Source organism: Petaurus breviceps, unplaced genomic scaffold, assembly GCF_028583685.1.
Source record: "Petaurus breviceps papuanus isolate PSGF00001 unplaced genomic scaffold, PetGlider_PUasm1.0 216, whole genome shotgun sequence".
Classification (NCBI taxonomy): Eukaryota; Metazoa; Chordata; class Mammalia; order Diprotodontia; family Petauridae; genus Petaurus; species Petaurus breviceps.
This window is the reverse complement of record NW_027185867.1, coordinates 8,784,759-8,812,344: the sequence shown is the minus strand read 5'-3', so window position 1 is coordinate 8,812,344 and position 27,586 is coordinate 8,784,759. Positions and strand designations below refer to the sequence as shown.

Sequence of the window (27,586 nt, the reverse complement as noted above, 5' to 3'; positions counted from 1 at the left end):
TTGGCCAGCCCAATAAATAAATAAATTTTTAATGTCCGGAACTTTGTCTCTTGGAATTTTTTTCATGACAAAACAGAAGATTCCTGGAGGGCTTACGAAAAATGATTTCTATGTAATCACAACATATTTTGTTCTGTGTAGTATGTAATGTGTTTTTACTATGCAGTAGGTTAACGTATTGTGCTTTGGCTATCTAGTTGATGTATGCAATTATACAATGCTAGGTTTATGCTCTTGCTATATGTTTCTTTGATATGTATGCTGATATGCAACATGTGGTACAGTGGAATCTTAGCTTTGTAGTAAAAAGACCTAAATTCAAATCCTCACTCTGCTACTTATTACCAGTAAGTAGTGACCTTGCTAACTATAAGTACTGACCTTGCTAACTGTAAGTAGTGACCTTGGGCAACTTCCTTCTAATTTTGTTTCCTTATCTGTAAAATGAAGGGGTTGGAGTAAATTGCCTCTAAGGTCAGTTTTCAGTCCATGAGTTCGTGTCATTGCTATATGCAAACATGCTATATATTGGTCATAGTATACAACTGTTACATGTGTTCTGTGTCATGTATTTCATAAGATACATTTTTCTTTTATATATGCAACATTACATATGCTATGATTATGTACACAGGTTGGATTTGTTGGATATTCTGAGGCAAAGCTGCACATAATTCTACTATGAAGCCAGGTATTAGCTTCCTTCATGTACACTGTATGTGAAGCTAACGGTAGCAAAACTGTGTTGGCTTTGGTAGCCAGGCTAACAAGAGTAACCACAACAATTATGAAAACTGTGAAGTGATGATTTCTATTATTCTGTGATAGATATGCTAAACATTGTACATTGTTATATGTTCACAAATATTTTGGAGTATTGCCTGTGATGTGCTGGAATGGCAAAATCCTCACTGGAAGGAAAGTATAGGGTGGGACTCAAAGTCTGCAACGTTCTGAGGCTAGATATTTATACACCACAAAGACAAGATTATGAAAAAAGGTGCAACTCCACCTAAGGGATTTTTTGCTGTTCAGTCATTTTTCAGTCCTGTCTGACTCTTAATGACCCCATTTGGGGTTGGGTTGTTATTGGTTTTTATTATTATTGTTGTTGTTGTTGTTGTTTTTGGCAAAGATACTGCAGTGATTTGCCATTTTCTTTTCCAGCTCATTTTACAGATGAGGAATTGAGGCAAGCAGGGTTAAGTGACTTGCCCAGGGTCACACAACTAGTAAGTGTCTGAGGCCAGATTTGATCTCAGGTAGATGAGTCTTCCTGTCCCCAGGCCCAGCACTCTATGCACTGCATTACATAGCTGTCCTTTACAGGGATTTTATTCTTGGTTTTCCTCCCTCACATTCATTTGGAAGGGAAATCAAAGTATCTTGGATTTGGAAAAAAAACAAAACAAAACAAAACTGAGGGGGAGGCAATTCAGACCCAGAGAAATCTTGGCAATTTGTTGAAAGGGCATCCTTTAAGATGGCTCTGGATAGTTGCAATTTAGCAATTTGATGTTAAGCAGGGAGAACTTTCTGGAAATTAAAATACAAACAAAGCCTACAACATATTTTATGAGCCTGAAGCACAGAATTTCCTTTTGTCTGTTTCCTTTTGTTGTTTTTGTCAATTTACCTTTTGTCCATTAGGCTCCAAGAATGGCCAGATTCCTCTTTCAGAAGAAAAAAGTCCCTAAGGAGTTTTCCTTAGTCACATGGCTGGGTGTATCAGGGTCTGACCTTTTTAAAAGAGCTGTAACTTAAGACAAGACATAAACCACCTCTCTCTGGTATACAAATGAACTTGTAACTTGATGTTTCCCTTGGTTCCCTACCATGTCTGTCCACTTGGAAAGTAGAAATAAAGTTTGCTGGTTGAGACACTTTCTGTGCCCTGATGGTTTTTTTCTTGTGACCACTGCTTTACATCAGAAACGGTGATAATCAGATGCCCTTCCCATTTTTCAGAGTTAACAGCTTGCTTAAATCAAGTTGGTTTGAGAGTTATTGACTGTGCATTTTTGGCCATGGTTATCTTTTCATCTTTAGTCTTCCCTTTAATTTGCTGCACATAGATGAAGTGATTCAGAAATGACAAAGATATTAGTAACCAATCATTTCCTATTTGTTAATATATAGTCAATTAATTTTTGTCATGTTTTTCAGCATTCATCATGTCCAGATTTTGACTTAGCATAAGGAAAAGTTTCTAACAATTAAAGTTCTCCCAAAATGGAATGGCTTACTTACTATGGGAGATGGTAAATACCTCATCCCTGGAAATAGAGGCTGGATGAGCACTTGTGCAGGATATATACAGTTTCTATCTGCTTTAAACTTTCCTAAAAAAATCAAATAATTTGTATGAGTCCAGATTAGGGGGGTAAAGAAAGAGAGACTAAGGGGGGCAGGGGCAGAGGGAAAACTGTAGGTCCAGTTTCTTCTAAGGCAATATTCCTGCTACTCCATCTCCTGGTACTGCAGTTCTTGATGCAATAAGAACATGGAGCTATGGGATCACCGATGAGGAACAGTTACTTCTGGAGATTCAGGCCTGGGAGTCAATAGTACATGACGAAAACTTTCCTTTTGTTATTCCATTTACCTGGGTAAGAGTTTCCATTAAGCTGTAGGGTTAAACCACCTGATTCTAGATTCTGTCCTCTTTCTCCCTCTCCTATTTCCCCTGTTCCAGGGTAAGACTGTTTCTAGAACAATGTTGAACACATGATTGACTATTAGTCAATTTTAATGGAAGCACTGAAACACAATGGACACATTTTCTAATGCTAGTCCCATAACTGCATGTTTCTGGGGGACCCACAAATCAGCATATGGTATTTTTCACCTGAAATTTCCTTACCACATGGTGTGATCCATTTATAATCCTTTCATCAGAGATGTGTTCCGATAAGGGTCTCCAACCTACACACACAACCCATACTGCATGGAGTATAGCAATTGAAAGGTCCCTCATCATGTGATATACTCCAATCAGATAACCCTCTTTCTGACCTCCTCTAATTTTCACAACATACTGAGTTGCAAAATGACTCCTTTTCCCTCACAAGACAACGTGTTCCAATAAGACATCCCTTCATAACATGGCATGTACCAGTTAGGAATATAACTGCACCACCTGAGGAAAGGATAGGAATTTGGCCCTTGCAACAAAGGAAGCCATTTGCATTCCCATTTTTAGCTCAGCAGAAATCAGACAAGGGGATGAATTAGGGAATGCTGATAAGAGGGAAGTAGAGAGTCTCATTTCAAGTTTTTGGCCTAATACTCTCTCCAGGTTTCCACCATGGTCTACAGGTGAGTCTCCTTGTCCAAGATCATCAGTCCCTCTTTAGCCGGAGAAGGTGAATAACCCAAATGATGAACACCATCAGAACCTTGTTTGGGCTGTGGCAGATCCAAGTCTGGAGAGATGAGTTGTCGAAAGCGCTGTGGAGAGAACAGACAAGATGGAGGAGGGTAGAGAGAGAACCATTCTTAAAATCAACCAGTCTGGAGTAAAAGTCAATGGATCAATGGAACCTCCTTTCTCTTCCTACAACTTGCTAGATCAGTGGAGATCAGTCCGTTCCTGATACCTGAACATGAGCTAAGTGGAATGACCTAGCACCTCATTCATTCACATTATGGTACATTTCAATGAGAAATATCTTCATCCTTACCATATGGTACATTCCAATGGGTCTCTTTTGCACACATGGCCCCACAATGGACACAAAAACATTGACAACACAGTACCTCCAATGGGACTCTCTCCCCTACTTATGAAATGCCTTCTAATAGAACCCCACTCATGACATGGAAAATGCCAGAAGGTGCCCCTTAATTTTAAAACATGGTAGCAACCCAGATAATCAATCCTTTTAGCATGACCTCCATGTGAATTTTCAGGTCCCAAATTTTGTTTCCTGTATGAGGCCTCTCTGCAGTCCTTTTCTCCCACCTTTCCCATCTCCCACCTCCTTCTCCTATCCTCTTACCTTCTTGAAAGAGCCTTGGATCTTCAGAAGGGCTATAATGAGGAAGAGTGGGACACAGACCATGGAAGAGAGTGCCAGCATCCAGCCAATTGAGTATCCCCAGGGTGGGTACACATAGATATTATTATATTTGAGGGGTGTGTACTTGATCAGGGAGAACAGAAATGTGGCCTGAGTAAAAGAAGAAGGGACAGTGATGGGCAGGAAGATGGCCTCTGATAAACCATTCACATTCATTTGAGAGTTGAACTTCAGTGGCCATCTAGACCAACACATACACAAAAGGAGTCCTCACTAGAACATGCCTCTCTTCACACGCTGCCTCCTCAAATACTTAAAGTCAGCTATCACGTCTCTCCTGAGTTTTCTCTTCTCCAGGTCAAACATGCTTGTTTCTTACAACCAAACACGTGTCATGAACAAGCCATTTGTAGCCTTGGTTATATACACACACATACATATATATATATATTATGACAGACAGACATATGTGTATGTGTGCATACATGTGTATGTATGTACATAAACATTTTTATAATATTTGGGTATTCTCTAGTTTATCAATGTCCTTCTGGAGGCATGGTGCTCAGAACTGAAAACATTACTCCAGATGTGGTCTGATGAAGAAAGACTACCATCGGATTATCAACTACCTTTCCTGGAAAGCTATATCCCTCTTCATGCAGCCCAAAATTACATTGGATTTTTTAGTAGTCAAATCACATATTGTACTTGTGGCCCACTAAAAAACCGAGGATATTCTTTTCAGAGTAACTGCTGTCTCCATGCAAAGTTGATCTTTTTGTACCCAAGTACAAATCTTTACATTTATCACCATTGAATTTTGCCTTATTAAATTCAGCCTAGTACCTATACTGTTGAGATCCTTTTGGTTCCAGACTCTGTCACCTAGTGTGTTAGCTATCTTTCTCAGCTTTGTGTCATCTGGAAATATAATGAGCACATGTCTTTATCTGAGTCATTGATAAAAACATTAAATGGCATGGGACCAAGCACAGATCACAAATACTTTAGAGACCTCCTGCCATTTTTACACTGAACCATTAACAACTACTTTGATATTAACAGCTACTGCCCATCCAACCAGTGCTGAATCCATCTGGTTGTAGTATCTTCTAATCTAGATCTATTTTCTCCATAAGAATAGTATGAAATGTTTTACAAAACATTTTGCTGAAATGACCAACCACAACTCCGGAAGACCAATCATAAAGCACATTACCTTCCTACTAATAAAAGAGTAATAAACTTAAGGTGCAGAATGATTCATTTATCTGGGAGCATGGAAATGTGTGAATTTGTTTTACTTTACTATGCTTATTGATTATATGGACTGTGTCTTATTTCTTTGTTTGGTGAGGAGATTTGGGAGTGAGAGGAAAACTAGAAAAAATGTTACCAAAAAAATGCTTTTTAAAAAATGCACAAAAAACCCCAAGAGGAAATCCAGAGGAAAACATAGGCAAGCAGGACAACTTTCAAAGTAATGCACTAAACACACACACACACACACACACGTATAATGTGTATATATAAATATACATATATGTGTGCATATATAGGCATGTATATTTAAAACAAGCTGTATATAATTCATGTTTTCACATATAACCCTCTTTGTCTACCTTGTAGTTGGAAATATTCTCTTTTTTCTGTGTCAATTAATTGAATCAAATAAAATAAATCAAATAAAAATGTTTTTAAACTTTTGGTAAAATCTAAATAAATTATATCCACAGGATTCTTCATCTGCTAGTTTAGCAATTCTGTCAAAAAGAAAAATAAATCAGTCTGGTATGACCATGATGAAAACACACTGGCTCTTTGTAATCATCACTTCCTTTTCTAGATGTTGGCCAATGAATAATCTTTAATGATCCTTTCTAGAGCTTTTCCAGGAACCAAAATCAATCTCAATAGCCTATAATTTGTGGACTCTGTTCTCCACCATTCCTCCCACCCTTCCTTCCTTCCTTCCTTCCTTCCTCCTTTCTTTCTTTCTTTCTTTCTTTCTTTCTTTCTTTCTTTCTTTCTTTCTTTCTTTCTTTCTTTCTTTCTTTCTTTCTTTCTTTCTTTCTTTCTTTCTTTTCTTTCATTCCTTCTTTTGTTTTTCTTTCTTTCTTTCAAAACCAGGCAAATGCCCATTTCCAATCATGCCATCCCTCTTCTATTCTCCATGATCTTTCAAATATCATTAATAGAAGCTGAGCAGTAACATCTGCCAGTTTTTTTGGGACCTGAGCATGTAGCTCTTTTGGTCTAGGTGACTTGAATTCATCAAGGGCTATTAAGTGCTCTCTTACTATCTCCTTCCTTATCTCAAGTGTCATTTTCCTGTTAGCCATTTTGAGTTGTTATTTCCCATGCAAAGGTCATTCTCCTTTGCAGAGAAAGCAAAAACAAAGTAAGGATGGAGCACTTCTGCTTTTTTCTCAGTTGTCAGTTATCCCCTCCTTCCACATAGCCTAAAATGCTTTGTTGTTCTCTCCCCTCAACTCATTCTCAGTTTTAGCTTTGCTGAAACAACTGAACCATGCCACACTTATATTCATCATTTTACCCGACATTTCTTCCATCTTCTGTACAAAGCTAGCCCCTTCTACACCCCTTTCTCATCTTTTAATTTATTGTAGTTATTTTGAATAAGGCATACCTATGATGAGCCAAGGACTGATCGTGAATTTCATCCCACTAAGGATGAGGTGATAATATGAGGTCAAATTTGTCACCTCATGTTAGGACATCTAGTTGTTCTTGCTTGTTGCCTAAAAATGGGTCATTTGTGTACAGGCATTTGAGAATATAGGTTCCTTTCTTGTTTTTTTATCCCCTGTGAATTTCTAGTTCCCTCAACTGCTATTGTTTTTTCTTTGTACCTACTCTCTGTAATATCTAATTCTAGGCATTTACTTGGGCAGTCTTCTCATTTTTCCAACTTTTTTGGTTAAAACCCTTTTGATTAGATTTGCAAGATATCTGGTAAATACATTCTCAATAGCCTGTGTTAGGTGTACTCCATCTTTGACCAGGAATCTGTCAACCTCGTAAGCTAGAATCCAGGGATCCAAGTTGCATTCTCAGATGCCATCTATTTGGTTAGCTGTTCACTTCCCAAGTCAATTCTTCTTTCTTTCTGCATTCCTTGGCTTCAACAGGTAACAGTGAAGACAACACAATCTGTGCAGGTAATGTCTTCCGTTTCTTGCTTTATAATCAGTGGCAATACATTCTGGTTCCTTCTAGTAATACCATTTTTGCCCACATGAATCACTAAAGGTGAATATTTATCATCCACTCTTTTTTTTTTTAAAGCAATTGGGGTTAAGTAACTTGCTCAAGGTTACACGGCCAGGTATTTCTGGGTGTATGCTAAGTATCTGAGCCCGGATTCGATCCCCCAGGTCATCCCGACACTGGGGCCAGGGCTCTTACTTGCTGTGCTACCTGGCCGCCCCTATCATCCACTCTGATAAGTCTTGGGTTCTCTGTTATTCTCAGGCCCACCCCTACCCGTCCTCTATTTTTCTGTGTCATCAAGATATGGCAAAGATTAAAATACAAGGAACCTCAGAAATATCGAGGGATAGAGTCTGAGGGTGGGAATGAGCCTAGAGTTCTCTTTGAAATGTAAAAATTTAATAAATTCAGAATTGTTGAATCTTTAAACACTATTTGTGAAGTCATTTAATCTATCTTGCTGCTTCTAGGCAGGTATGCACCCAGAAGAAATCTTCTAGATTTCTGCTATTTGAAGACAATTACTCATTTCTTAATTCAAGATCTTTTCTATAATTTCCAAAGTATTTAACAATTTTTATCATGGGGGTGGGGACAGGGTGAACATATAACTTAGATAAATTTTGTAATGGGGCCTAAATTCCTTAAAATATTTATTAATACTGTATAACATTTATTAATGCAGTATTGCAAATGAGTGTAATTATTGAAACATTCTAGAAATGTTCCCACCCCCAAAGATGACCTTGACAGAGGGCTCTTCGGTACATAACTGGAAACAGATGGCAAGTCCAACAGGCACTGGAAGGAGTAAATCTCCTTTTGGGGAGGGGAGAGGGGTTGGAGAGCAGGGTAAGACACTTAGGAAGTCCTTTACTTACATCAATGATAGAAAATAGGGAATGGAGGAGATGGGGGTGGGGATGGTGGGGTGTAGTGGGAAGAATGCTATAGCATATAGGAGTCAGAAACATATCAGCTCCTATACTTACTAGTGGTACGGACTTTGGCAAGTCCCTAGCTCTCTGAAACTCACCTTCCTTATCCTAAAAATGGGGATTGTGTTTATATAATCTATCTTTGACGAGGTTTTTGTGAGGACTTTGCTTTATAAATCTTGAAGTGCTATAAAAATGTGAGTGATTAAGATTGAATGCATAGAATCAAACGAAGGCCCTCTCCTACTCCATTCCTAAATATCACTTGTAGATATCACTTGTCCTTAGTTAAAGTACTTGGTCCCCAAACTTATGTGCACTTAATCTAAATCCCATGGAGATAATTTCACACACTGAAATTCTTTTTTCTCCATTCTGATCAAATATCTAATTAGTCTTCCTTTAAAAATATCAAGTTTAGGAAGAAACTGGAAAATATATGAAACTAAGATGAGATAGAGGGAATGTTCCTTTTATTAACCAAAGGAAGTTTCCTTGATTTTTGTTATACTGTGGGCAAGACTTTGGTTTTCCAGAAAGAGATCATCTCCAAGGATGGACCTCCCAACCTGGCTATTGTTCTGTTTGATGATTCAGAAACTCTAAACTGAACTCTCTGTCTTAGACTTGTCTCTATAAAATATTGATTTTGTTTCTGAATACTGTAAAATATATATTACCTGGACAGAAAGAGTTTCAATAAAGAAGGGAAACTATCAATGAATGTCTCTCTAAGCAGTAAAGTTTATAAATATATACAATGTTTTCATATGTTATACATGCATGTACATATGCTTATATGTGTAGGTAATATTTACATATAGCATATATCTATTAATACATCCATCATTTCAATAGATATGTTAATATTATATATAATATATTGTGGATATGTGTATATGTATATGTATACATATATGTATGTGTATATATGTATATAAAGAGAGAAAGAGAGAATCTCTAACAGATTTGAAGTCAAGAAACACAGAGTACTAAGTTTTTCCCTTCCCCAAAGAATATAAAAAAAGAAGGTAGAAAAAGATCTTAAGAATGATGGGGAAAGATAGGAGCAGAGGGGAAGACAGAGGCATTTAGACAAAGAAAAAGAGAAATACAATTTGCTACTCCAATCAGTAGATAGATGATAGTGAGGGTGATAAGATTGGTCCAGAATACCTCTAGGAAGAGATACAGAGAAGATATACAGGTCTATTAGAACAACTACTGAAGAGAACCATGAATTAAATTAAATAAACATGAATTAAACACCTGCCATATACACAGCACTGTGTTGGTACACGACACAAAGACACAACCAAGGCACTTATATATGTACTAGACAAAGAAAATAAAATATATGACTTAGATTTCCTTTTCCCTACTTCCCTAAGAGTTCTAATTTGGGAGAAAAGTGGTTGGATTGGAGTATAACATACCAGGCAAAGTCCAGGCGTGAGGAAGAGCCAGCAGATCTTCACCAGTGGCCATGGCCGGTAGCCAATCATGTCTTCAATATTATCATAGAAACGGTCAGCTCCTGGAACAAGGGAAATAGAGGTAGTAGAAAGAGAGAGGAAGAGAGAATGACATTACCATATGCTAGAAAGGAACTGTCTTGGTGATTTAGTGTTTCTCTCCATGAGGAGATGGGGGAAAGAAGAGAGTCTTCTCAAAATTATCATTGAGAGCTAAAGAAATAGGAAGGGTATAGAAGTCTATCAAAGTGAGAGTGAATCAGTGTAGTATAAAGATATGGAGTCAGGAAAGATGTGAGTGCAAATTTTACCTCTTGATACTATCTATGAAACCATGGGAAAACCCTTTAATCCCCCATAGTCTTGGCTTCCTCATATGTAAAATGGCAGGGGAAAAGAGATATAATGTATATTTTTAAAGTGCTTTGCAAATTTTAAAGCTCTATATAAGCATTACTATTATTTTAGAGAGCTCCAGGTTTGTCCTGAGTTGAAAATCAGAAGAATGGGAAGTCTGTTCTCAGCTCTGCTATCAAGTAGCAGCAAGTTGAGTGACTACTTTACCCTGTATCAGTTACCACATATGACAAAGGCAGGAAGAGGCTCTTGCTTGTCTAACCTTATGGGGCTGGTTCCAAAAACCAAGATGCTCATTGTTTTAAAGGCATTTGGAAATTCTTTTAAAATTCTTGGATTCTTGTATTCTTAGCTGAATCTCTTCTTAGGTCACTGTAATGGTGTGGGAGTCAAGTACAGGTTCAATTAAAAAAATTAGGACACAGCACAGAGTACTAGACTTGGAGTTAAGAAGATACAGGTTCTGTGGTAGCCAGGTGGAGCAGTGAATAGAGCACCGGTCCTGGAATCAGGAGGACCCGAGTTCAAATCTGACCTTGGACACTTACTAGCTGTGTGACCTTGGGCAAGTCACTTCACCCCAATTGCCTTGCCTTCCCCCCTCCAAAACAAGAAGATACAGGCTCAAATCTCAAAAACCTAGGCACATTCTGCACTAGAAATTTAGAGGAAGCTAATTTCTACTTTATTATTTATTTTAATTGCAATGTAATATAAGTGGCAATTTAGCCAACTGAACTTGGTCAGTGAATTTTCACATTTAAACTGATTAATGTCATCACAGAATAGTCTAACAATTGCAGTCATTCTGTCCACATCAATCAATAAATTGAGAATTTATTAAGCTAAAAATATATGTCAGGTACTATGCTAGAGATCAAAAGATAAAAGCAATAGGGCTTGTCCATATGCAGCTTACATTTCAACAGGAAGGAGATGGAAATAATCATTTTCAAGGTGCTATAAGAACTGTGAGTTATTAAGATTGAATACCTAGAAGTATACTAAAGTTGTGTCCCCATTCCTAGGTATTATGGTATAATGTTAATTTGGCTTCCTTAGTTAAATTCCTTGGCCCCCAAACTTTGTTGTTCAGTCATTTTTTAATTGTATCCAACTCTTCATAACCTCATTTGGGTTTTGTTTTTTTTTTTTTTGGCAAAGATACTGCAGTAGTTTGCCATTTCCTTCTTCAGCTCATTTTATTTTATTGCTTTTTGGAGGGGAGAAGGCAGGGCAATTAGGGTTAAGTGACTTGCCCAAAGTCACACAGCTAGTACAGGATAAGTGTCTGAGCCCTGATTTGAACTCAGGTTCTCCTGATTCCAGGTCCGGTGCTCTATTCGCTGCTCCACCTAGCTGCCCGTCCAGCTCATTTTATAGATGAGAAAGTGAGGCAAAAAAAGGTTAAGTGACTTGACCAGGATCATACAGCTAAATAAGCAGGATTTGAGGGGCAGAATCAAGATGGTGGAGTAGAAGCAGGACCTCTGAGTGACTCTGGCTTCCACCTTCCCCAATCAATGTAAAAAGGGGACTCTGAAAAACTTTGGAGCTGCAGAACCCACAAAATGACACAGAGAAGCTAACCTCCTGCTGAGGACAGCTTGGCAGGCCGGCAGCAAGCAGCCAGCGCAGTGCTCTGGTAACAGAGCCCAGGCCTGGGTGAGCCTGAGGTTTTAGCCCCAGGGCAGGTCTGACCAGCCACTGGCCAGAGGGACTCCAGAACAGCAGCAGCTGTGGCCATTTCCAGATTTATCAACACATAGATGTGAAGGACAAAGTGAGAGGTCTGTGAAGTCTGGACTTTGGGACCCAGTAAGTGGGAGTGCGTGGCTTCTTGCTGAGATGCCCAGCACCACATGGCAGCTTCAGGTCCTGGCCTGCACAGTGTAGGGGAACCAAACACCAGTCTGAGGGGTAATCGCTCTTGCTTTAACCTGCTTGGATCTGGATTGCAGTCTAAGGCGGAGGTCCTAGGATGTGTGACCAGCTTGCCACAGCATGTGGAGGCCTCAGAGAGGGCACCCATCTAATACCTCCGGCAGCTGAGAAAACCCCAGCGTTTGGGATTAAATCTCCCCTGTCTGGTAGCAGAGTCCTACTGTGGCAAAAAGCCCAGGGGTCAAGTGACTGAGGGGCAACATGACCAGGCAAAGGAAACAAAGCAGACAGAAGATTCCAATATTAGACTCCTATTTTTGGGGACAAAAAGGAGCAAAGCATGGAACAGGAGGAAGACAGTGAAGTCAGAACTCCTGCACCAAAAGCTTCAAAGGAAAATACGAGCTGGTTACAGGCCATAGAGAACCTCAAGAAGCAGATAAGAGAAGTGGAGGAAAAATTGGGAAGAGAAATGAGAACAATGCAAGAAAATTACGAAATGAGAGTCAACAGCCTGACTGAGGAAAATACCTTAAAAAATAGACTAACTCACATGGCAAAAGAGGCTCAAAAAGGCAATGAGGAGAAGAATGCCTTGAAAAGCCAAATTTGCCAGATGGAAAAAGAATCTCAAAAGCTCACTGAGGAGAATCATTGCTTCAGAATTAGATTGGAGCAAATGGAAGCTAATGACTTTATGAGAAATCAAGATGCTGTTAAACAGATCCAAACAAATGAAAGAATAGAAGGCAATGTGAACTATCTCATGGGAAAAACCACTGACCTGGAAAATAGATCCAGGAGAGATAATTTAAAAATTATTGGACTACCTGAAAGCCATGACCAAAGTAAGAACCTAGAAATCATCCTTCAGGAAGTTCTCAAAGAAAACTGCCCTGATGTTTTAGAACCAGAGGGCAAAATAGAGGTTGAAAGAATCCACCAATCACCTCCTGAAAAAGATCCCAAAAAGAAAACTCCTAGGAATATTATAGCCAGGTTCCGGAATTCCCAGATTAAGGAGAGAATATTACAAGCAGCCAGGAAGAAACAATTTGAATATTGTGGAAACACAATCAGGATAACCCAGGATCTGGCAGCTTCTACACTGAGGGATCAAAGGGCCTGGAATATGATATTCCGGAAATCAAAGGAGCTGGGATTAAAACCAAGAATCACCTACCCAGCAAAACTGAGTATCATGTTTCAGGGGAAAATATGGTCATTCAGTGGAATAGAGGACTTTCAAGTATTCTTGATGAAAAAACCAGAGTTGAATAGAAAATCTGACATTCAGATACAAGAAGCAAGAGAAGCATGAGAAGGCAAACAGGGAAAAGAAATCATAAGGAACTTATCAAAGTTGAACTATTAACATTCCTACATGGAAAAACAATCATTGTAACTTATGAAACTTTTCTCAGTAGTTGAAGGGAATAGAAATACATATATATGTCAATATATGAATACATATGTGAATGTGTGTATATATGTTTATAGGTATACATAGATAGAGGGCACAGGAGCAATTTAATAGGAAGGAATGATACTTAGAAGGTGAATTAAGAGGTGAGAGAGTAATATAATGAGAGTAGATGGGAAGAGACAGAATGAGGTAAACTATCTCATATAGAAGAGGCAAGGGAAAATGGTTACAATGGAGGGGAAGAATAGGAAGGCAAAAGGGAATGGGTCAACCTTATTCTCATTGAATTTGCCTTCGGGAGGGAAAGAAATACATACTTAATAGGGTATCTCACCCTCCAGGAGAGTAGGGGGGAAGGGGATGAAAAGGGGGATGATGGAATGGAGGGCAGGCTAGGGGGGAGGGAAGTTGGAAGCACCCACTTTTGAAAAGGGACAGGATCAAAGTGGAGAATAGAACAAGTGGGAGGTGGGATAGGAGGAAGGAAAATATAGTCAGTCTTTTACAATATATCTACTTATGTTATTGTTTTGCATTAGCTACACATGTACAACCTATACTGAACTGCTTATCTTCCCAGTAAGGGTAGGTGACAAGGGAGGAAGGGAATAAATCTGGAATTCAAAGTTTTAAAATCAAATATTTAAATATATATATACATATATATATATACTATTATTAATACTATTTTACATGTAATTGGGAAATAATACATACAGGCACTGGGGCATAGAGATCCACTATGCCTTACTGGAAAAGTCAAAAGGGGTATGGGAGAAAATATGGAAGAGAGCAGATTGGAGGAGGGGATATCCTGTGGGACTATTTTGGGGCGGTGGGTAGGGGAAAAATGGGGAGAAAATTTGTAACTCAAAATCTGGCGGAAATGAATGATGTAAATCAGAAGTTAATAACGCATTTGAAAAATGGAAAAAAAATCCAGATTTGAACTCAGGAAGGTAAGTGTTCCTGACTCCAGGTCTGGTACTCTGTCCACTGTGCCACTATTCATGTAGCTGCCCCACCCCAAACTTTATGTATACTTAATCAAAATCAAAGAGACAATTTCATACAATGAAATTGTTTTGCCTTCATCCTTATCCAGCATCTCATTAGTCTTCCTTTTTAAGAAAACAATCAAATTTAATAAGAAACTGGGAAATCCATGAAACTAAAGTAAGACAGAATGTTCTAGCACAGAATATACTAACAAAGATCATGTTAATATGTGATTAGTAAGTCGATATGGTACCTGCAGGGATTCCCCCCCCCATTTCTATTTGAGTTTGAGACCACTGTTGTAAAGCACAGTCCTACACTGGGGAGGTCAGATAGGATAATCTCCAAGCTTTTCTTCCAATTCTACTGGTGAAGCAGATAAGGACTTTACATTATCTCTGTGTAGAAGAGAGCAGTATTATCTCAACACTTCAAAACTATCCAACTTGCATGCTTCGTTGTGACCTTGGGTTCTCAAAGGCTGTGTTGGCAGAACAAAATACCTGGCAGGTTCTCCCAAGGGTGGTATAGACCCAGCAAGAGACATTCAAGGGGGGCGGCCAGGTAGCACAGCGAGTAAGAGCACCGGCTCCAGTGTTGAGATAGACCTGGAGATCGAATCCCGGGCTCAGACACGTGTAACCTTGAGCAAGTTACTTAACCCCAATTGCTTAAAAAAAAAAAAAAAAAAGAGAGATTCAAGGACCAGCCTGGCTAGATTCAAAGAGGCTCCTCCATAGAGGGCCAACTACCAGATACTGACTCTTTTTCCCCCATAAAAGCTCATGAAGACTTTGTACCAAGGAGAGGAGAAGTTGTTCTAGTAGAGGGGGTACCAACATCAGTGAAATCATGAAGCTTTTGATATGTGAAAGGAACATCATCATAACAGCTACTAATTGTTAGATATAATCCTTGGGACCAGAGGGGCTGGATTCCAATTTGTCAAGGCCCTGCTTCAGTCCAGGCTTCAAATAGTCCTCATTTCATACCCCCGCCCTGCCCCATCTTGTTCCCCTTCTCTCCATCCCCATGCTTACCATACACCCAGCTAATGCAGACCACCTCGAAAAATGAAAGGAAGAGGAGGCACATGCCACTGGAAGCATAATAATCAAACAGCTGGAAGACGTACATCCCACCCTGTGGAAGAAAGAGCAGAGCTGAGCTCTTGTTGGGGGAGAATGGCTGGGACCTGGGATAGGTAAACCCGTCAGGGGCCATGCATAGGAAAGTGAGTCATTAGAACTGAAAGTATCTAGGTGACTTTGGGGCAGGGAAGGGCCTGCCTGGCTCTCATGACGTTCTTCTTCATGCCAAGTTGGGATGACCCACTGTAGAGCACCTTTGCCCCACTTCCAGGCCCTGCCATGGGGCTAAGTTCATCCATGGACAAAAGGTGCCGTGACCCACCCCATCTGGGTCATGGGCAAGACTGCAGATGGACACTAGTACAGCTTGGGATCCAACGTGCTCTTACCTCAGTGACAAGAAGCAGTCCAATCAAGTAGCACGTGACGGCGACAAAGAGGATGAGGAGTTCTCGCCTCCCTGGCTTCCGTAGCTGCCTGGGGAACATGTCCATGGAGGCCGTCACCAGGCACTCCACACAGACAAACTGTGGGTGGGGGAGGGGGAGGAGGTTGGGAGGGGAGAGGGGAAGGTGAGGGCAGGCTTTTCCCCCTCTTTCCCCTGTCCTTCTTCCCCAGGGAAGGCCCCATTGCAGCTTCCTCTTTCCCTCTGACACATGCACCTGAGATATGGGAGGAAATGGGGACAAAATGGGAAGGTGCTGTGCAGCCAAGGAGAGGGAACTAAGGAGCAAAGAGAATTATGAGAAAGTGGCCGTTCAAGTGTTTTTGCAGAGAAAAAGCACGCAAGTGGGATGAACACCTTCCTCTGTGGTCTCATCATGACACGGAGAGGACCCTGAGCTCTCAAAGGTTCTGCCACCAAAGAGGCCAATGCCTGCCACAGTCCTGTCCTGGCAGGTTCTCCCAAGCTGGAGCGGTTTCAGGTATGACAGCATCTCTCCTCCCAGGGCCAAGTTGGCTCAGGTCAGAAAGGCTCATCACCAGAAGCTTTGCCTGTATGTGTTTTCTTGGCTTTTTTATTGTTTGCTTTTTTGGTCACAGTAAATCATGAACCTATCTCCTCAGTTGTGAGTAGCTTGCTACCTGTGTCAGGAGAGGGGAAGCATACATGAAATCAAATCTCAAAACCTTAAAATATGGAAGTAAGCACGACTGCAGCTTTTGGGGTGTGTGCCAAACCTAAGTCAACCTAAGCCTGGTTGAGGAGGATTCTGCCTTACTACAGGTGGAGACGTTCCAAAGAGGCTACTCAGACGGTTGGGAGCCCCGGTCAGGAAAGTAGATAGGAGCGAGAAAAAGGACAAGAAGAAAATGGGGCGTGGTTGGAAAAGAAGAGCAAGCTGAGAGCCAGTCAGAAAAGAGCCTGAGCTAGACAGCCTACAAGGAAGTCTGTGCCAACCTGTTCAACTAGATTAGGGGCATTTTAGGAGATAATTTGCTAGGCTCCATAACTTGAAATTTCTTTTTGTTTCATTTTTCCTACTTTCCCTTTAACATATGTGAAGTTCTTTTGAAAAACCTATTTTTAAGTCAAAGGGAGGAAGGAAGGAAGGAGGGAGGGAGGGAGGGAGGGAAAGAAAGAAAGAAAGAAAGAAAGAAAGAAAGAAAGAAAGAAAGAAAGAAAGAAAGAAAGAAAGAGAAGAAGAAGGGAGGGAGAAAGAGAAGAAGAAGGGAGGGAGAAAGGAAGAAACAGGAGACATGCAGGCTAGGCTAGGCAAGAGCTGGGGGCAGTGACAGAGTGATGCAATGAGGGTAATTGGGAACTCCTCTGGTCTACTGGATCCCGGGCCACTTCCAGACAGAGGTACTCAAGCTCAGCGCTGAAGGATTTGTATTTGTGATGATGAAACAGTCGCCTTATTGGTCCCTTGGTTCCTATGGTAGCAGCAAGATGTTATTGATGGTTTGCATCAAAGAGGATTGGCCACTGAACAAGAAAAGCTGCTCATTCAGGAGAATTTATGGAGAGGTAACTTCCACTCTCCTCTCTTTCTTCCTATATGTCAAGCGTGACGGGGTCTCTCTGAGCTCCATTCATCTCAGACTTCCATTGAGGTTGGAAGAGAAGGGGATATTTTTCCCCTGGAAGGGATGGTGGCGGCTCACACGTGGCAGTGAGAGCATGTGCTGGCCTAGATAAGCTTAAGATTGGACTCCAGGATCCTGGCTGCCTCTCCTGGTCTACGGTTCTTTCCTTGAGCAAACGCGATGAATTGGTGATATCGAGAGGGCTGTTTCTTGCTTTGGCGGCAATCATGTGAGTTCAAAAAGTGTTCAGGTGCTGATTAGCCGCCAGGAGGTAAGCTTTGCAACAGCTTTTTAGGGGAGATGACCACTACCAAGAGGATGAGCCCAAACTTTTCCCTGGTTTGCCAGAAGATATGAACCTTGAATGAATCTCTAGGACAGTCTGGGGCTGAGATGAAGGTGAAATGCCTATCAGTAATCCCACAAAGTACTCCATGTTGCTAACATTTTGAGTATTTACTTCCCAGGGGAGTATTTTAGGAGCGATGAGTTATTCTATTATGTTTTAAGTGAGCCTTTTGTGTTTCAAGCATTTCTTTTGTGGTGAAAGAAAGGAGAAACAGTCTTATATCCTATCTACCCTGTGCATTGATCATCTTTCTATAAGGAACTCTGATTATCCTTTTTGGTAATCCCTAGATAAGCTTTAAGAAATTTTCCCTGTGGCTTGGAGGTGAGGGCACAATGAACCAGAGAGTATGAGAAAAGTCTGATTCTTATCCTTTAGAGGTCAGTCTCCTCCCAGACAGTTGGGATCCTTTGGTGGGAGGTGGTACCTTCTTCCTGGGTTACATGGTTTACAAAGGAGTACATACCTCAACCACTACTTACCCTTCCTTCCTGATTCTTTCCTTAGGCCAATACTATTTTTGCCAAATCCAGGTTAAGGGGGCAAGATGGGAGAGCCCATGAGAAGAAGCAGGTATCAAAAAGGGCTCAGAAGGAAAGCGGAGAAAGCATGCTACCTACCTAGAGGGAGAGGGGAACTAGGCTTAATACAAATGTAGAGAGAGTTCAGTCAGCAGGCACTTCTGATGCCAAGGGTCCAGGAGATAGAAAGATAATCACACACATATGTGTGGTAAAGAACCCTAGATTTGGAACCAGAGATCTAGGTTTGAATCTCAGTTCTGCTAATTATTATTGCTATGAATTTAAGTCTCTTCACCTCCCTTGGACTTAGTTGTAAAATGCAGAAGTTGGACTAACTGGCTTTTAAGATCTTTCCAGTTCCCAAACCTATCTAAATGGCAAGGTCTACTATGTAGAACAGTTGAGGAAGCAGGCACCACAACGAGGGGGGAAGAACCAAGATGGTGGGAGTTTGTCACATTACATTTGTAAAAGGAAGGAGCTGAGGAGGGGGAGGGAGAAGTAGGTGTGTATCTCTGATACCCTTACCTGGCTGTCCAGCCCCAGGAATATCAGCATAATGAAGAAGAGGCAGGACCAGAGCTGAGATAAGGGCATCATGGTTACTGCCTTAGGGAATGCAATGAAGGCCAGACCAGGACCTGTAAAACATCCCACACTATCCAGTGAGCAGTGATAAGGACATTCTCACTTTTACCCTCCACCCAGAGATCCCTTTCTCCAACTGTGAATAAGTAGATGCCACGACTGGAGACTGGGACAGAGCCAAGAGGTGAAAAAGGAGCTCATCAGCACAATTTCATGGCCCAAGTCCCTCACAAGAAAGACGCGGACTGTAGGAACCCCTCTGCAGCTTTTGCCATGCCTGGGGCTCTGGGTTTGCAGTCAGGGGAGATGATCCAGGGGTCATATTCTCACTCACCCCTCTCCTTATAATATGGTCTCTTAACACATGTCTGCACATACCTGATTCTGCCACCTCAGAAATGGGCACCCCCTGCTCCTGAGACATGAAGCCCAAGATGGAGAAGACAACAAAGCCAGCCACAAAGCTGGTCACGCTATTCAAAAAGCAGAGAGCAACACAGTCCCTGGGAAGAGAAGATCACAAAAATGAGACAGATAGAGCAGAGGAAGGGAGAAATAAGGAGAGACAGAGATGAAAGGAAGAAAAATAGAAAGGGAGCAAAGAAGAGAGGAAAGGCAGAAAAAAAGAGAAACAGAGATGGAGAGACAGGAGTCGGTCTCTCCTGACTCCAATCACCATACCTCTCATGTCTCTCTGCTGTCATGTTCCCCTGAATTTTCCTCCAGGATAAATATTCCAAGTTATACATATGACATGATCTGGAGTCCATTCCCTATACTGGTTGCTATCCTTGCGACCCACAATATTTGCCAATGACCTTTCTAAAATATGACATTCAAAATGGAACAAAATACTACCGATATGATCTAACCAAGACAGATGAAAGAGGAATTGTCAGTTCATTAATTATACCTGCCTTTATGCAGTCTAAGATCTCATTGGCTTTCTATCTTCTAAGTCATATTGTTGGCTCTTGTTGAACCTGTGCTCACCCAAACCCTAAGATTTTTTCATGTGAACTATTGTCTATCCATGTCTCCTCTATCTTTTATTTGGGTAGATGATTTGTTGATGAAATGGGCTCTTAGAGTCATAGATTTCATTGGCAGAATGGGACCTTAAGAGATTGTCTCAAAGACCCCCAGTCTCTATTACTGAACTGAGAACAGAAATGAAAGACTAGTAAGGTTAGGTTCCTGCTTGAGCAGGAAACAGCAAAAAGCCTTGATCAAGCTGACTTTGGCCTCCCTACCTCTGGAAACCTTACTACTATGTGTCACTCATACTTCACTAGAGATGGCAAAAAGGTATTACCAGGTCCTTGGTTTTGTAAACTGGTATGGAATGTGGAAGTCAGTTCTTGGAATTCATCTTAGACATATAAGTCCCTACATGAAGCTTTTGACTCTCCTCTACCACTGAATAATGGACACTTCCTCCTCTTTCACAACTTCAGCAGAAGCTCTTACAAGATTTAATAGTCCACATAATCAACTATTTCTTGCTTCTAACCTAAAATACTTCAGCTCAAGTCACTTTCTCTTGTTTAATCTTAGGATCCTAGAACTTGGAAGAACAGCTAAGAAGGTCAAAGGGTAAACAGGCTCCTACTTGTAACAGTTGTTGTTGTATTTGTTGTAGCTGCCCAAGGCTGTGAGGCACCCCTGACCGATGGCAAAGGAGAAGAAGATCTGGGTGCCTGCATCCATCCACACCTGTAATCAATCCAAGAAGTGTGGTCAGTCAGGAGAGAGGTAAGAGCCCAGAGCTACATTGAGGGGAAAGACCAAAGACATCAATGATTAGGCATCAGGATTCTGGTTTCCAGTCCCAGCTCAACTGTTGAGATGCTAGATGATCTTTGGGATGGTCTTCCTCTCCCAGAACTTAAAATGAGGAAGACCATGACTTCTTAGGACAATGGTTGGCAACCTAGGACTTGCATGCTATGACTGGCAGGCAACATTATTTTTGTCAGGAGTAGTCAGACTAGTTGCTATGGCTAGGACCTCTCCCTGGCTGCTTTTTGAGTCTGGGGAATGCCAGTTCTGTCCAACATCAACAAGAGTTGACACTCCCTCTTTCCCTACGTCTGGAATATTGGAAGAACCCACGATCATACTATTAAAGTTCAAAGTGATCTTACAGATCATTTAGTCTAATCTCTTTAATCAATCAATCAATGAGCATTTATTAAGCATCACTGTATATACATTGGGGACACAGATTAAAAAATGGTACAATGACTGTCCTCAAGATGCTTAACAGTGTACTAAGGAATACATGTTCACAGATAAGTACAGGTTATGTGTGTCTGTGTACATATAGACACATATGTTTTAAACACATAGTGATGGGGAGGAATGTTAATTGGGGGAATAAGGCCTCTTGAAGGAAGTGATGCTTGAGATGAATTTTAAAGGGAGAGAAATATTCTAAGAGATGGAAATGAATAGACAGAGCATTCTAGGCATGCAAGACAACCTGTACAAAGGTGGGACATGAACTGCCCTGGACAGACAGCAGCAAGTAAGCCAATTTGGTTAGAGTATAACCACAGAGAATATGTGTAATCATCCTAGAAAGATAGGCTTTTATTTTACAGAGGAGAAGTTATTTCCCTGAGGTCACACAGACAGTAAAAAGAGAGACCAGACTCAAATTCAGGTCTTCCAACTCCAAAGTCAGTGCTTTCCCCCCTGCACCACTGCCTCTCAAATCAAAATTCCTTTAGAGATGAAGACATCTTAAGTGTACTAAGTACATATAAGTAGACTCTTGTATAGTCTATCAGTAATGAAACTGAAGCTAGTCATTCAGACAAAGCTGAACAGAATGGGTCTATTATACTCAAACAAATGCCAGTTTTCAATGGGCATTTCTTCTCATTCTCCATCAAGGTTGTATATATGTTTAGCATCCCCAGAGAGAAATATAATTATAGACAAGCCTCTAAATAGAGTCAATCATTTTTACTCTCTTGGCCAAATAACCTTGGGTTGTGTGGCTTAAACCAAACAAAAACAGAGCCCTTTCAGAGCATATGTAGCTATGATGGAAAGACGCATGGTGAAGACATCCCCACCCACTTCATAACCTATTGACTCAGAGGTTCCTTTAATGTAGGTGGTCCTGATTTTTTGGTGAAGAGGTATTTTCCTTTCTTGAAGTTCTGAGAACTTTATAAAAGTGAGGGGGTGTGGGTGCGGCTACGTGGTGCAGTGAACAGAGCACCAGCCATGGAGTCAGGAAGACCTGAGTTCAAATTCAGCGTCAGACCCTTAACACATACTGACTGTGTGACCTTGGGCAAGTCACTTAATCCCAGATGCCCTGCTTTCTCCCCTCCAAAAAGAAAAAAAAAAGAAAAGTGAGGTTGGGGGAAGGAAGGAATGGGGAAGGAAGGTAGATGGTACAGTAGAAAGAACACCAGATGATCTGGGTTCAAATCCTGACTTTGTCACTAACTTACTGCAAAATGAGCAAACTTTACTTAACTGAGAATCTATATTTCCATACCTAATAGTCCTAATGCTCTCCAAGGGCCCTTCCAGTCCCGAGATACCAAGTCCTCGAGCCAAGAGGAGGAATCATTGAATCTTGAAGCAGGAGAGAGGCTACCATGCAGAAGGTGTTTTCCTTCTCTTCCCCATTTTGGGAATCCCAGTTCTGCTTACTTACAGAAAGCAGATTGTGCTGGAGAGGAAGACATATCTGCAGCAATCAGTTTGGAGATGATGCCAGGTAATGCTTCAAGATTTGCTTATATGCAATAGCCTCATTCTAGCATTTCCCAGAAATTTAGAATCCTGGAATTTTAGGATTACAAGGGGCTCCAGAGGTCTAGTCCACCTCCTACCCAGAGCTGGGACATACCCATTTCTTGAAGGCCCAAAGAAATAGGGAAGTGGGAAGAGGATGGCAATGAACATTCACAAAGCAGTTACTGCCTTCCAGGCATGGTACCAGCTCTTCACAAATATTCATTTCATTTAATCCTCTTAACAACCCTGCAAGGTAGGTGCTGCTTTTACTCCCATTTTATAATTGAAGAAACTGAGGTAGACAGAGACAAAGTGACTTGCCCAGGGCCATACAGTGCCTGAGGCTGCATTTGAACTTGGGTCTTCTTGACTTCAGGGCTAGCACTCAATGCCCCATGCCACCTCGCTGCCTCCATCATGGCTAACTCTCTGACTCCTATGGCAGTCCATTTTGTTTGAAAACAATGTTCATTGTTAGGAAGCTTTTCTTTAATTACACTGAAACCTGCTGCCCTAAATCACCCGTCCCTCATTTCTAGTTTTGCCCTTTGGGACCAAGCAGAACAGTTCTAATTCCCTCTTCCAATGTGTGACCACACTTCCAATATACATAGGCAATGATCTCCCTTATGTCTTCGCTTCTTTCCATTAGTATTGCCTAAATTTCTCCTATTGTAATTTCAAGCCTCAATTCCTCTTATTGTCATTTCAAGTTCTACCTTAGTCGATGCTTCTCACTCTCCTGGTCATTGAAATGTTCCAGCTGCTTAGACTAATTGAAATTATAGAGGATGTTAGAATTTCTACCCCAAGCTCTGAGGCAAATGAAAGATATAGTGAAGGATACTAAGGACATGATACCCACCTGGGGGTCCTTGAGGCGATGCAACTCTGGTTTCAGGTAATACATGATCCCTTCATAGGCCCCAGGAAGAGTGACCCCTCGAATTAGCAAGATAATCAGCATCAGATAAGGGAATGTGGCTGTGAAATAAACCACCTGGAGAGGAAAGAAGAAATGATCATTGCTTGATCTGAGTCACAGGTTCCCAGCATTCTAGAGCTGGTAGTGTCATTTCTGAGGCCATTTTGTTCACTGAAAGTCAGAAGTATGCTGGAGCCAGCATATCAAATCAACTCAAGAGAGTTGGTTATTCAATTTTTGTTATGAGTATTTACATCTCAGAAATTGGCAAACACAAAAATATGTGTAGCAGTTTTTTGTGGCGGCAAAGAATTGAAAATCAAGGGGAAGCCCATCCATTGGGGAATGGCTGAACAAGTTGTGGTATACAATTGTGGTAGAATAAACATTGTGCTATAAGAATGAATTGATGCAAATTAAAGTGAGCAGAATCAAAAGAACATTATACATAGTAACAGCAATATTGTCCATTGATCAACTGTGAATGCCTTAGCTATTGTGATCAATACAATGATCAAAGAAAATTCCAAAGGACTTATGATGAAAAAATGCTATTTACCCCCAGAAAAAGAACTGGTGGAGTCTAAATGCAGATTGAAGCCGACTTTTTTAAATTTTATTTTTCCTGGGGTTTTTATGTCTTCTTTTGCAACATGACTAATAAGGAAATATGTCTGGCATAACTGCATATGCATAACCTATATCAAATTATTTGCATTATTAAAGGGGGAGAAAGGAAAGTAATTTGATTTTTAAAAGAATATTAAAAATCTGTTTACATATAGTTGAGAAATATTTAATGAAATAAATTAAAAATATATTGAGGGGAAAACTTGGTTTATCATTTTGCTGATTGTCTAGATTTAAGAAATTCATGGAGAAAACAATAATGTAAATTAAACTTAAAAGTATATCATGTACAATTTTCCCCCCTGGAAAGCCAGTTGTTAAACATTAAGCAAGCACACCCTTGCCCAAAGTGCTGGAAAGAACACTGTACTTGGGTTCAGCAAACCTGGATTTAAGGGTTAGCCCTATCATTTAGTGGTGTGACCTAAGGTATATCAAGCCTCAGTTTCTGCACCTATAAATTATTTTTTTTCCAAGGTCATACAGCTACTAAGTGTTAAGTGTCTAAGGTCATATTTGAACTCAGGTCCTCCTGACTCCAGGGCCAGTGCTCAATTCACTGTGCCACCTAGCTGCCCCTGCACCTGTAAATTAGAATAAGTAATATTTGCACTATCTCACAACAGGTGATGTCCTTTGCAAAACATAGAATGCTGTGTAAGTGCAGGTTGTTATTACTGTATGCCATAACTACAGTATCTGGCATCATTCATAGTCCATGACAACCAAGTTTGGGCTACTGGGGCTTTGTTCTGTTTGGAAAATTGGGCACTGATGACAAAGACTTCTACAATGGAGCTTAGCACCTGGTTAGCAAGAAGAATTCAACAAATTGATAAAACATTCAGCAAAATGAGAAGTTGCCCCATGGATCTCTTCTTTATTTCTTCCTCCTGAAATTTAGCACCACCCTGGTCCTACCTCCCTAACCTGACAAAGCCCTCCCAAGCAATGGCCTTACAGCATCCCAGGGCCTCACCAGTTACAACTGGATTTGCCTTGAAAAGTGAATTCAAAGGCATATTTCTTCAGAACTCAAAAGATTTTTAATGAATGTTAAAAATAAATAAATGATAAATTTATCTTCTTAAAAGACATACTTCATGTGGCTTGTATGGGAGAAGAGAATTTTGTAAAGTTTGGCCTGGGTGCCAAAATTGCTAGTTACAGTCCTGTGAGTGCTTAAAATAGATCATCATAGAAACATGGACAAATCTGGTTTATCTTCTGTCTGTTTGCTGACCCCCCTGCCAGCTTCATCTGTGAATGCTCTTAGAAGGAGGTGACTTATTTAGGTTTCATGTCAAGGTTCCTATGTGCTCATTACACCCCTGGTGTTTTTTTTTTTAATTTTACAAGGCAATCATGCTTGTAATTTTCCACAATCATCCTTGGTAGGATTTTACAAATGAATTTGTATTCTAAGTTGTCATCGATCCCTTTGCTTGGGATTGGGCGGGGGGACATCAAGTTTCTCTACTCTTTCTGTCTTCCAGTTATAGTAACTGTTTTATCCCGATCAGTCTTTTGCTGGAAAGTGATCATCAAGGTCAATATATTCGCCATTTTTCATTTTGCACTTTTGGCATTGATGGCTTCTTTAAATAGATCCGGCTGAAACTTCTGGAGCTGTATTGTTATCCTTTATCCAGATTTCATGTTGATTTTTACATATTCAATGATGTTTAATGTAATCACACAGTCAGAGATACAAAGCCAGAACAAACCTTAATGCCAGGTAGTTCAGCCCCCTCGTTTTACAGATGAGGAAGCTCAAGCCTGGGAGCTTATGTGACTTGTCCAAGGTCTCACAGCTAGGAGGCACAGTGGATAAAGCACTGGGTTTAGAGTCAGGAAGTCCAGATCTCAAATCCAGCCTCAGGCACTTACTAGCTGTGTGACCTTGGGTGAGTCAATTAACTTGTTTGCCTCAGTTTCTTCAACTCTAAATAGGCACCTATATAAATATAAATAATGGCACCTATCTCATAGGGTTGTTATAAGAATCAAATGAGATCATATTTATGAAATGCTTAGCACAATGCCAAGGACACAGTAGGTGTGATACATAAATGCTAGCTATTATTGGTAATAACATCAGAGGCAAGCCTTGAACCCAGGTCCTATGACTCTAAAGCCAAAACTCTTTCCACTGCACCATGTTTACTTAATGGATGACCTAACCATGCCCAGATAGCTGATATGATTCTCACCTCAGTAAATAATTATTTCCTTCCATTAAAATGAATTTTCTTTTTCTCTCTATAATCTTGGACAAATCTTGCAATACCACAGTATCTGAAGAATCAAGCTTGTGGGTTACCCAAATACATCATGGGAATAAATAGGTTTTTAGCACATTTCAATGATGATCTGCATCCAATAAGAGCTAGAAAGGCTATCATTCAGGAAGTGAATGACTGGAAATGTCATTGGGATGGCCATCTAAGAAGAGTAAGGGACAACAGATGAACATGGTACCCATGATATGGTTGTTGTTTTTTGTGTTTTGTTTTTTTTATGAAGACCTTCATCACTCTGGGTAGATACTCTGTGTGATGTTTATGGGAGAACACAAAGATCACAAAGGATGAAGTATAGATGGTTTCTGTGCTAGACCAGTGGAGTGAATGGACAGCTAGGTAGTGCAGTGGATAGAGAGAGCGTCATGCCAGGAATCAGGAAGACTCATCTTCCTGAGTTCAAGTGTCTCAAACACTTATTAGCTGTGTGACCTTGGGCAAGTCACTTAACCCTGTTTGCCTCAATTTCCTCATCTGTAGACACAACTCAACAACTAGCAGAGAGAAGTTCACATTGATGAGGTTACAGATCTCATACTCAGTGGAATATTGAAAAAGTAATCACAAAGTATGAGCTGGATGAGACCTGAGAAATTACATAGTGCAGCCCTTTGCTACTGCAAAAAATGTGAAGACCCCCTGGGCTCCAGTTCTAAGTTTCATGGGCCTGAGGCCACGACCAGTGAAAAGCTTGTTCAGGTTCATGGAATCCCAAGCAGCCATCCCAGAATTCAAATCTATGTCTTCTGATTTAACTTAATTCCAGTGCTCTACCACCACAGAAACATTATGACTCCCCTGCTATTCTTATCTCCAGGCAGGCCTTCGTCCCACCCGTCCTCTGCAGGTGAAGCCTATTCTGAAGGACCTTAAAAGGCTTCTGGACAGTGCTGAGGACAGGGGATTTTGCACATCGCTCACACATTTCCATGAATCCCATTCTCTGTATCACAGCTGCCAAGGCAAGGTTCTAGCAGTTGGGAAGCAGAGGGAAACTCCATCACCAAACTCTTCAATGCATGCTTTTCAACTCCAGTATTAG

At 40.7% G+C, this 27,586-nt stretch overlaps 1 protein-coding gene across 1 annotated transcript in view; it reads right to left on the bottom strand.

Moving 5' to 3' along the window:
* Nucleotides 1–1,983: 1,983 nt before the first annotated feature.
* The window catches only part of SLC6A12 (solute carrier family 6 member 12), a 38,558-nt gene continuing 12,955 nt past the window's right edge, over nt 1,984–27,586 (bottom strand). The window contains exons 6-14 of the mRNA XM_069094367.1: nt 23,552–23,686; nt 20,534–20,637; nt 19,300–19,424; nt 18,862–18,974; nt 15,819–15,956; nt 15,379–15,481; nt 9,634–9,734; nt 4,002–4,172; nt 1,984–3,450 (exon numbers count right to left, since the gene is read on the bottom strand). Coding sequence (XP_068950468.1) covers nt 3,313–3,450; nt 4,002–4,172; nt 9,634–9,734; nt 15,379–15,481; nt 15,819–15,956; nt 18,862–18,974; nt 19,300–19,424; nt 20,534–20,637; nt 23,552–23,686 — 1,128 coding nt within the window. The 3' untranslated portion in view covers nt 1,984–3,312. The remainder of the gene's footprint in view (nt 3,451–4,001; nt 4,173–9,633; nt 9,735–15,378; nt 15,482–15,818; nt 15,957–18,861; nt 18,975–19,299; nt 19,425–20,533; nt 20,638–23,551; nt 23,687–27,586) is intronic.